This window comes from Alligator mississippiensis, chromosome 7 (assembly GCF_030867095.1).
Source record: "Alligator mississippiensis isolate rAllMis1 chromosome 7, rAllMis1, whole genome shotgun sequence".
Taxonomy (NCBI): Eukaryota; Metazoa; Chordata; order Crocodylia; family Alligatoridae; genus Alligator; species Alligator mississippiensis.
This window is the reverse complement of record NC_081830.1, coordinates 4,276,507-4,288,378: the sequence shown is the minus strand read 5'-3', so window position 1 is coordinate 4,288,378 and position 11,872 is coordinate 4,276,507. Positions and strand designations below refer to the sequence as shown.

The window sequence follows — 11,872 nt, the reverse complement described above, 5'->3', positions numbered from 1 at the left end:
CATCAAGGTGTTGGGGTCTGCCAGAATACAGCATGGTCCACAGCACCAACGAAAGGACTCTCTCTCTCTCCGTTCCTTATAAACTCTGTTACACTCTTGTGCCACCCTTCTTCCATATACCCCTTGCCTGCATTCTTCTCTCTGCAGCATCCATCTCCCCACGGAAATAGGCACTGTCTCTACCTGCTCCACTGCACTCTCTTTGCTTTCATTCTCCAGCTAAGTCATTCTTTGCACTTCACCATAAGCACCAGCTGTAGGATGAAGCTGTTTAAGACTAGGTAAGAAAGCTGTGCTTTCTCTATAGCAGAGCTTAATGTCTGCTCTGGATGGGAATAATGTAGTAAACTGACTTCCATTAATGCAGCTAACATCTACAGGACGTAATCAATTCTGCTGTCTCCAGAGAACTAATTTGGAAGTTACTCACCAATTTGCAGTCACTATCCAAGGGCCTGGGGATGAGGATGCTACATGCCAAAATAGACCCACAAATAAATTTAAAATTAACAGCAACCTCAAGAGCCATGACAGAAATATCCTGATGTACAAACAGTAACCTCCTCCTGGGCCTTTTCAAGCAAACACACACACACACACACACACACACACACGCGCGCGCGCAATCCCTCTTCTTTCAGCTGAATTCGAGAGAAAGAGTGAATGAGATTTTGGAAGAGTTTGGGGATCCACATTTTCATTCATTTTATTGTAATGAAGCTCCAATGACAGTTGCTTGTCCAATTCCTTTGGACAATTTCAGCATTGGCCTCTGCATATGAATGTTGTTAATGCCTCTCTCCACTGAATTGGTGGGGACAACAGCCAATCCAAATTTCCTCTAGAAAAATATTTTTACACTGGAAAACCATTTTCCCCCAATTAAGTAGAAATGTTTGTGAAAAGTGGCTAAAATTCTGGAAAATGTTCATCTATTAAGTAAAAACCAGAAAATGGGGGAGGAGGGGGATTCTCTATTATTAAAACACAGGCCTTTTTGCTGAAATGATCATCAAAAATACATTTTTCTGTTTAGTTTTCATTGAAATTTTCTGCATAAAAAAGAAATATTCAGAGCAATTACAGTGGAAAGACTCCCTTACTCCACAAGAGTGCTTCCCTTAATTGATATGACCAACAGGCTATTGTCTTCTTCAGTGAAAGAGGGAAGCCTAGAATGGGTCTGGGGTTATAAGGTGGGCTCCTGCCTGGACACGCTGAGCGATTGTTATAAGCCAAATGAATCGTTAGGTTTCTATTATGCAGATCTTAGTATTCCATTCAATTATTCTTCAGATAAATTATTTTCAATGCCTCTGACCTAAACGGATATAAACCAGAATCCAAAAATGTGATGAGACACAGAAACCATGTTTATTGAAGGTCATAGGATCATAGAAAATGAGGGGTGGAAGGGACTTCAGCAAGTCATCTTGCCAAACCCCCTGCTCCAAGCACGACCCATCCCCAACTAGATCATCCCAGCCAAAGCTTCATCCACAACCTCTCTGCATAACCTGTTCCAGTGTTTTATTACCCTCGGATGTGAGATAGAAGTGGGATTTTAAAAGCAAACAAGCAAACAATAATGTTACCGTTATTTACAGTTTAGCCACACGGAGGCATTTTAGAAGGACAAAAAGGACCTTTAGGTAGTTCATATTATTTCTTTTTACATTCACATTTTAAACATGGACATGTTTTATGCGCTTTGTTTCAAACACATGCAGAATTGGGGGGCTCAGGGCCAGACTGGAGGCATTTGAGAACCTAAATATGGAGGTAAAATGCCAGATGGCCTTTCTAGAAAGTGCTGTGGCCCATGTCCTAGGGGAATATGGGTTCTAGATTTTAATCATACCTTCTTGCTTGAAATATTTGGGTCTGTGAAACTACAAGGAGATTCATACACAATGCCATGAAAGCCCAGCTCTTTCGCCAATAGGCAGTAATGAGATAAGGTAAGTAGAAGGTGTCCTACCACAAGTAGGAATACTGTCGGAAGGGCTTATCAACACCTCCCAAAAATACCACTACTGACATAAAAGTTTGAAACATGAAAATAACATCCATTATCTGATGAACAGCTGGAAAGTATTTAGTGATCTGTGGAAGGCAAATCAGACCCAATTTAGTTGTAACTGGTGTACTTTGTAGGCTTGACTAAGTGTCTTTGTGGAAGGTATGCTTCAATCTAATACAAAATAATAGGCTGAATACAGAAGGAACTGACTGACATAAGTGGATGAAATTCCAGCGGTTGTTATTCTGGAATTGGGACAACGCACAACGCTGTCTCACCTTTTGGCATGACGTCTATATACATCGTACAACTGCATTTTTACACCATCCTCAGTTCTCCACTCACAAATAGCAATGGTGGAAGTCCTGCCAGAAGCTGGCCCTTTGCAATACTGTAAGAAGGATTTGTCAACATATCCCATGAATAATAGTGTGGAATAAAGTTCAGGGGACAACGCCAAATCTCTCAGAAAACTGAAAAGATGAGGGCTCTTTAAACTAAGAAGGGACATAAACAATGAGGACATGGTAAATGTATTAAAAATATCTTGTGATAGGACTTAGACTAATTTGGAGCTTCATCACCTCACTCTTATCACAGGAAAGAAAAGGAACACTTAGGGTAAAGTAATGGTCTGTGTTATACAGAAAGTGACTGGAGTCCATCTCATTGTCCATAAACTGAAGCCTGGGAAAAAGAAATTAGCAAAATTAAAGTACCGTTGAGCACCATTGAGCCCCTGAACAAAAACATATTTTATACACGAGCATAGGAATTCCCTATGTGAATCAGACATATCCTCCATCTGGCCAGATGCGCTGTCTCCAACTTGAGCCAGTAAAATCCCCACAGTAGTCAAGTATTTAATATTAATGATTTAATGATTTAAACATGGACATGACATGGACACCCCTACATTAGTAAAAGAAACATTGGATAAGCTAGCCCATTCGTGGCCTTCATCTCATTCCTGTACATTTCAAAACTGATTGAACCACTTTTGAGGTTGGAAATGCCTGCCACAACATTTTTGTTGGAATATATCTGACTTCTTTAAAACACCTCATGTTCCTTTCATCCACCTGAATTCTTTGCTCAAAAACATCCTTTGGGAGAGATTGCCCCAGGCCAGTCATGCATGCATGATGGGATGAAAAGAGCACTTTGCTGTAGATGGATGTCAAATTATATGTTAAAGGGCATGAAAAATTATAAAACACCATTCCAAAGCATCCTTCCTACAAACATTAATATCCCTCATTTTTAAAACATGGTCTTTATTTCTACCTTTATTTTGTCTATCCAGAATGCTTCAACAGAAGGCATGTTGGAGCCTAATTTCATCCTGCCCCCCTGCCGCCCCTGGACCTGATGATGATGATAGATATTGTCAGAACTGCTTTTACATGAAATCTGCAAAATGGGGGGATTTCCAAAATGAGGACCAAGAAAGTATTCTTGGTGGGTGGAATATTTGCTCTCTAAAATTACAACTGTTCTCTATCTTTCAAGAATACCAAACGAAGGAGGGGGAAAGGGATGAGAAAAATGGCATTTGTCGGTGGCATTGATGCTTTTGCCCAAAGAAATTAAAAGGAAAAACAAAAAAACATGACATTTAAATTATGATTTTGACAATTTTGGGATTTATTTTTCAGGAAGCATGAAATGAAAATGCTCTAAACTACAGCCAATACATATTTTGATTTCATATAACCTGAAATTTTCTCCCTCATAAACCCCAATTTCTTTTTTAGTCATAAAAATTGCCATTTAGTGGGAATAGACATTGGAAGATGTGATGTTTTCTACCTGACTCATTTCAAAGCCTTTCTTACCCTTCATAATCTTTCACATACAATTAGGTCCTGCTGTCCAGCTGGGTTGAGACACGAGTCCTAGAGCTTCCCATGAAGAGCCTTCCTGAGTGCAGCGCTGCCTCGCTGGCATTGCAACACCCTGTGAACAACCACATCCTTCAGCTGGACAAAACACTGCTTCAAGGCCCCTGTGACCGTGTCATTTCTTAAAGTAAAGATGAAGGGGTTCAGAAATGGGCACACAATGGTTGTCAGCACAGCAGGGATCTTCTGTAAGCCCAGGGTCCCCTTCTGAGAAGGGGTGACATAGATGAAGATGGTGATGCCACAGGATATTGAAATGATGGTCAGGTGGGAGGCACAAGTGTTGAAGGCCTTTCTTTGCCCCATGGAAGTGGGGATGCGCAGGATGGTGGAGATGATGTAGGCATAGGAAATGATTGTTAGGACTAATGAGCAGAGGATTACAATGGAGGACAGCAGGAAATCCATCAGCTCAATCATGCGAGTGTCAGAGCAGGACAGCTCCAGCAAAGGGCCAGAATCACAAAAGAAATGGTCGATGACATTGGACTGGCAATAAGGTAACCTGGAGATTAAAATGGTTGGAAAAAGGACAGACAGGAAGCCCCCCATCCAACAGCCCAGCACCATCTGGGTGCAGACCCAGCCATTCATGAGTGTGTGATAGCGCAGGGGGTTGCATATAGCAGTGTATCTGTCATAGGACATGGAGGTCAAGAGAAAGTACTCAACTGTGCCCAGGAAGAAGTAGATGTAGGACTGTGTCATGCAGCCTGCAAATGATATGGTTTTATTGCCTGAGAGGAGGTTGCTGATGAACTGTGGAATGATGACAGAGGTGAAAAAGATGTCCAACACAGAGAGGTTGCAAAGGAAGTAGTACATTGGGGTGTGGAGCTGTCTGTTGGTGGGGACGATGCCCAGGATGACCAAATTCCCAGTCAAGGTCAGAATGTACATGGCCAGCAGAATGGCAGAGAGCAGGATCTCTGCCTTGTGCCCAATTGGGAAGCCCAGAAGAACAAACATTGTCACCTTAGTGGTGTTATTCTCCATCTCCAGCTCATTTGGCTGTGGCATCACCAGAGAGGCAGGAGGAGACAGTAGCCCTGTGATAATGAGATGAGTGAGAAGCTCATGAGATGCTGCCTTATTTCATGTAAAGCACTACATAATTATCTTTCCTTCTTAAAATCTGATGTGGCACATAATCCCTCAACATGCAGGCAATCTCTTAACTTTCTCTGCTTATGCTCATACATACTGATATATCCATTTCTTCTAGAATATACTTCCCACCCACTCCGTTCTTTCACACTCACTCACTCTCCTCCATCACTGTGCATAAACTTCTATTGCTCAATGAGGGTGCCTGACACCCCAACATTTCTTTCTCTATTCACAATTCTCTCTTTGCATTCTCACTCTCTCTACTTGTCAGATGCCCATCATCTATATATATTCCAAACACAGCATCTGCTACTGAATATAGTCCCTTTAATGTTCCCCCACTTTCCCTCCACTACACACATCTAATAACAGACCACATGCTTCTTTGTCTCTGTATCAGTGCCAGATACGTCAATATGAGGGAAGGCTGAGGGAACTGGACTTATTTATTCTAGACAAGAGGAGACTGAGAAGGGGACTTAATAGCAGCCTTCAAATACCTGAAGGGGGTTCAAAAGATATTGGAGCTAGATTGTTCTCAGTGGTGGCAGATGACAGAACAAGGAGAAATGATCTCAAGTTGCAGAAAGGGAAGTTTAGGTAAGATATTAGGAAGAATTTTCTCACTAGAAGGTGGTATAGGTTACCCAGGAGGTGGTGGAAGCTTCAACCTTTCAAGACCCAGCTAGACAAAGCTTTGGCTGAGATGATCTAGTTGGGTTGGTCCTCCTCTGAACAGCGGCTTGGCCTAGATGACCTCCTGATGTCTCTTCCAACCTAACTTTCTATGATTCTCCATTGTGCTAGATAGGAGAAATGAACCAAGGTCTCCATAGTTCCAACCAGGTGTCCTGATGACCAAATTATCCATCCTTCCCCATGTCATGATCCTGGTGTGAATGAGAAAGTGATTCTATAAAGTGCATTTCTACCATGTCTTCAGTGCAGACCACCCCTTTAAGATAGCACCCAGCCTTAGACCCTCTCTCTCTGAAAACACTAGACCATGTTCCCACTCCAACCCAAAGACGAAATTTTCTATGATTAAATGCAAGGAGGTGGTGGAAGGTGAGGACAGGATCCCAGCATACAAAGGCATGACCAGAGCTCCAGAACTCGCATACTCACTTTGCAGGTGGACGCACGCAAGCACATCTAGCCTTCGCCATGACTTTTCCATGTAAGTTGGGACTGTGATTCAGGCCAGAAAGGTGTTGGTGTTTGCTGGAATACAGAGTGGTCCATAGCACAAATTAAAGGGCTCTCTCTGTCCATTCTTTATTAACACTGTAACCCAGTTACACAACCCTACTTCCTTATTCCCCTTGCCTGCATTCTTCTCTCTGCAGCATTCATCTACCCATGGAAATAGGCTCAGTCTCTACCTGCTCCATTGGACTATCTGTGCTTTCCACTCTACTCTCTAGCTGGGTCATTCTTTGCTCCTCAGCATAAGCACCAGTTTTAGCATGCAGCTGTTAAAGACTGGGTAAGAAGGCTGTGCTTTCTCCGTATCAGATCTTAGCATCTGCTTTGAATGGTGATAACAAAGTAACCTGACTTCCATTAACACAGCTAACATCTACAGGTTGTAATCAATTCTGCTGTCTCCAGGGAACTAATTTGGAAGTGCATCACCAGGCTGCAGTCGTTATCCAAGGGCCTGGGGATGAGGATGCTACATGCCAAAAAAAAAAAATGAATGGCAACCTCAGGAGTCATGACAGAAATATCCTGATGTAGAAACAAGAACCTCTTTCTGGGTCTTTCCTCTCCCCCCCCCCTCCCGCTTTTCACCCCTCTCTTCCCCCGCCCCCCATCTTTCAGCTGAATGCAAGAGAGAGAATGAGTATTTGGAACAGTGCAGATATCCAAATTCCTATTCATTTATTGGAAGCTGGGATGCAATCTCAAGATCTCATAGAGATGAAATATAGCAAGGGAGAAAAACAAAAGCATTTGACAAAAGATGCAAAATAAAAGCACTCACCCTGTTTTCCTTTAGAACATTGTTTCCATCAGATAATTTCATGTTGTTGCTATGTCAATTCCATTTCATTTTGGGTGAAAGAAAGATGGGAATTAAATCTTTTGATCAGGTCAATATGCAAGGGAGCCTTCCTGAAATAGGATCTCTTCTGGCATAATTATTTTTTTGTGGCAGAATTAATGTGTATGGCAAGTTATGCTATAACAGCAAAATTAAAGTTTCAAATTTTTGGATTTTATCTTGATGAATTCATTTTCTAGGAGTGATCTGTACATTTTTCAAAAATTGTATTTCTTGATTTTATCAGTGATATTGTAGCCATGTAGTTTCCATTCAGAATACAGTGAAACTCAGAATTTCCTTAATCGGGTGATAACACTTCTGTGGTCCCATTCAGCTGTGTCAGCCAGTTCTGTACACTTTGGTATACATTAAAAACCTCATTTTCACAAGGGAAAGTAAAACCAAACTCTGCAAAAAACCCAGGTTTACTACATGATCACATTTTCCTATTTCAGAACTTCTCATGGATTAGATATTCTGAGCTCCCACCTGTTCTGTTCCTTTAGGCACATCCCTTGCTAGAAAACCTTTGAATGTTTGGATCAGATTTCCAGCTGATCTAAGCAAGGACTTGGCAAGAGGAAGAGTATGGAGGTAGAGGAGAGTAACACAGATAGATGGATGTCAGTAGAATATCTGCCTCCATAGATCTGGAAACAAAAACACCTCCCACTCCAGATGTGTGTCCAGAACTCAGAGAACTGCCTGTCATCTGGAAGCAGGAGGGCTGATCTAAAGAGGTTGTGAGACTTTGAGAGTAGTGCTTTCAACTGGCTTTGGGTGAGAGCTTATGTACAAACTCCACTAAATTTCAGTGAAACCTTGACATCCAGTGTCATTGAATACACCAGCCCCAAACCCCAATTGGGCAGTTATATAACCCAAGTGTTGGTCATACAAAGGTATGAACCTACAGAAGAGCATAAATAAGTCAACTGCTGCACATTCAACATCAAAGCACTTTTTAATGGAGGGATTTAACTGTGAAACCAACCCCATGATGGAGAAAAAGATGTGATTCCCCTGAATGTGTAGTTAGTTATGGACTATGCTCTAGGACAGGGGCAGGCAAAATACAGCCCATGGGCTGGATCCAGCCCACCAGGCCATATTACATTTTATACGACCCACAGAGCACCTAAAAAAATTAGAAAATTAATATTTAGCTGCTCCTGGCTGCCTGTCAAATTGACAGAAGCCAGAGGAAGTACAGGGGAAGCTGCCAGCAGGTTCAAGTGACTGCAGAAGCAAGGCCTGCCAGACCCCTTTCCCCGCTTCCCCACCCTTGGGCACCAGCTAAAAGACCTGTGCAGAGCATAGGGTTCTGGCCTCAGCCCCTGGGGCTTTTCCTGCCTCCCTGTGTTGCCCTGAGGGGTCAGGCCAATGCTCAGGATCTCAATATTGCGCTGTTAGACAGGAGGGCGTGGTGTACAATTGCAGGGAGCGGCAGTAGGTGCTGGAGAAAACTGCAGGACAGCTAAGAGGAGCTGGGAAGCTGCAGGGGGGTGAGGATTGCAGAAGGTGTGGGGGAAGCCTGAAAACAGAGAGGCGGACAGCAGAAAATTACAGGAAAAGAAGCAGGTGGAAGGGCAGCAGGAAAGCAGAGAAAGGCAGAAGAAAGTCACTGGGAAAAGGCAGTAGGAGCAGGGGAGGCTGAGAGGTGGCAGAAGAGGGGAGATGAAATTGGGAGGAGATTGGGAAACTAGCAGAGAGGGTGGGGGGTGGAGCTGAGAGAGAGAGAGAATGAGGCTGGAATTTAAGATAAGGAAGGGACTGGGATTCAGTAAAACATGACCCAACTTGGGGTTGCAAATGACATGGTTTTATTGAACAGGGGAGATGGTGACACAATGTCTTATTGGTTCCCTTGCACGCACACACACACACAATGTCAGCAGGGGTTAGAGAGGCTTGGTGCAGGGGCTGAAGTCCACTGAAGTCCAGGAGGAGAGAGAGAGACAGAGAGAAAGAGTCCAAATTGTAGGAGGAGGTGTGCAGGTAATATCTATCTATCCAGGCTGGAAAGGGGTCCTTCTCCAGTAGATATTGTCCGGGGGGGGGGGGGGGGGGGGGGCTGCCGGCAGGGCCTCTGGGTGGATAGGTGGTGTGGCATGGTGTTGGTCCAGATGGAGAGGGCGTCCCACTGGGTCTGTCTTCACTGCCCGTTTTTATAGGGGCAGACCTTGTGTGACCGTAGTGACAGGAGGCATGCCCAGGCAAGGGTTAGCCCCTGGCATACTGAGCATGTGTGCTCCACGCAGGGATGTGCAGTTTCGGGTGTCTGTAATGGTGAGAGCTGCTGGTTTTGCAGGGTCTTTTGTCTTTCAAATGCTGGTCTTGCCTCTGTTCCTGAGTGAGGTCCGTGGTTCCTGGGTGAATCAATGCAAGGTGATGGCCCAGTCATTACATGCCATTCAGTAGAGGTCTGCTACCACTGTATTTCAATCATTCCCAATCGCAGTTATTCATCCAGGAACCAATTTACATGGGAGGGATACGTGACTCATACAGTTGTGACACAGGGGATGCCCAGGCAGAGGACACATGATGGAGACTTGACATATTAAATGGACACTTGACATGACTTTGGTTCACTTACAAACGCAGGCCTAAGCCATACAATATCCATTTGAAACAATAAAAATCAATACGAAAATGATAATACAAATACAACAGTAAGAATCAATACAAACCTAATAATAATACAATATAAAACAGTGGATATCCAAAACCAAAAAACTTGCTACCAAAGTACAAGTGTTTAAAGTTTATCCTAAGCCTAAGCTCACTTATACTTATCTATAGGGAATAAAGAGGGAGAGGAAAGGTCAGAAATGGTTAGGGAAGGGAAGGGAATGCATTTTAAAATAAATGAAAAGAAAAAAGAAAAAACTGGGGGTTCTGCTACACCTGTGCCAGAGAGAAATTCAGATAAGAAAAGGAGTGGGGAGGCAGGGGAGGATTGCAAGCAATTGTCCCAGTCCTCATGGTTGGGCTGATCCAGCTGCTGTGGTCCCAGTGCTGCAGCTGGCAGCCACATGATACCAGAGCAGCCAATAGGGGCCAGGGGTGTGGAGAGGAATGGGAAGCACTGAAAGTGGCAGCAGGTAAGGAGAAGGGGCAGCAAGTGGGCACACAGAGCTCAGCAGGAGCATAGAGTCCATGTGGAGCACTGGAGCCAGGGCCAGCAAGGGCCCAGAATGGGGCGGCAGGAGGGCAGGAGCGTGGGGCTGGGCTGGCAGGACTCTGGAGCCAGGCTGTCTTCCACTCTCCCTGCTGATGCAACCTGGCCTGGCTCCATAGGGCCCTACCAGCCCATGCCCGGGTTCCCACTGCCCCACTCTGGACCCTACTGGCTCTGGCCCTGGTGCATCGCAGTGGCCCTGTGCTCCTCCCCAGCTGTTGCTGCACTCTGCATGCTTGCTTGCTGCCCCTTCTCACCACCTGCTACGACCATTTTCCCTGCCACTGCCACCACTCCCCTCCATGCCCTGCCAGTCACTCTGGCACCACATGGTTCCTGGCTGCAGTGCCGAACCGCAGGATGCAGCAGGAGCTGGCCTGGCCCCTGTGATTCTCAGCTGACCCTGTGCAGTGCTGGACAGGCCTATTCCACACCTGCTGCACCCTGCAGTCTCTGCTGTGCAGCTGGGATGTGATGCCGGAGCAGCGAGCTGGGGGGAGGAAACAGGGAAGTGACAGAAGGGCAGTGGTGGCAGATGTGGGGGAAGTGTCTACATGTGGGAACACAGGGCCACCCAGTGCCCTGGGGCCAGGAGCAGCATGGAGCCCAGGCTTGGAGAAGGGCTGAGGAGGGCTCTGCCTGCCATGGGGATGGCTGTGGAAGAATCCACCCCCTCTACACATGCCACAACCCTCCCCAGCCACCCTCCCTGACACACTCACAGCCCCCCACAAACCCCACCCCCATGCTATATATCTGCACACACACCCACATGCTCCCCCACCCCACATACACACATACCCACACTCCCCACAAACCCCTCACAAATCCACACCTTCCCCCACACCCCACACACCCACAAACCTATACCCACCCACCCACACCCCCACTACAATATACAAGAGTAAGACTTAAATTTAAGCTATTGTGCAATCACATTATGTAGACTACACAAATGCATGTAAATCAGGCCAAAAATATTTTTTGAAATCAAATTAATGACTGCTGCAGTAAATGTTTGATTTTTAGAATATAATTTGGTATTTTTCTGGCTGCAAGATGGCAAACCCTTGCTGAAAGCAATACCTCTCGGGGGGCACAAGGAGGGACTTCTGGTGACAAAGGTCAGGGGCTAGGGGTGGGACTTCCAGCCCCAAGATGGCAACCAGGGGGTGGGGCACCTGTCAAGGGGCAGGGATACCTTTGTGGCCCTTGACCAATTGCCAAAACTTGGTAAGCAGCCCTCCGCCTGGAATAATTCCCCGGTTCTAGGAACTGCACCAGCTGGTGAACTGGCCCAAAGGTGCCACTGGGTTGATAACAGTTTACCAATAGCTAAAGATCTGAGCCAAAGACTCCAGTAGAGTGCTGCTGATTTATGACAGCAATAGGCAATCCAGTCTGAGAGAGATTACGATGGGCACAGCCCAGTTCTCGGTCTGAAAGACACTCTAAGAATTGTGTGATAAACCTGAGGAAATGCAGAGCAAATGAGGAAATGCAAAATATGTTGTGATTTGAGTAAGGCTAATCTGGAGTTTATTGCCTCACTGTCTTGTCACATGAAAACAAAGAAATATTTTAGGTAAAATAATGCT

At 45.0% G+C, this 11,872-nt stretch overlaps 1 protein-coding gene across 1 annotated transcript; it reads right to left on the bottom strand.

The window, feature by feature from the left end:
- Positions 1 to 3,921: 3,921 nt before the first annotated feature.
- LOC102565665 (olfactory receptor 6J1) lies at positions 3,922 to 4,923 on the bottom strand. The gene has a single exon (XM_006264676.3). It carries the CDS (start codon positions 4,921 to 4,923, stop codon positions 3,922 to 3,924), a length of 1,002 nt encoding a protein of 333 aa, XP_006264738.3.
- Between the last annotated feature and the right edge of the window lie 6,949 nt (positions 4,924 to 11,872).

Excerpts from the sequence above, each read along its gene's own strand:
- LOC102565665 (XM_006264676.3), bottom strand. The coding sequence starts at position 4,923 with ATGGAGAATAACACCACTAAGGTGACAATGTTTGTTCTTCTGGGCTTC.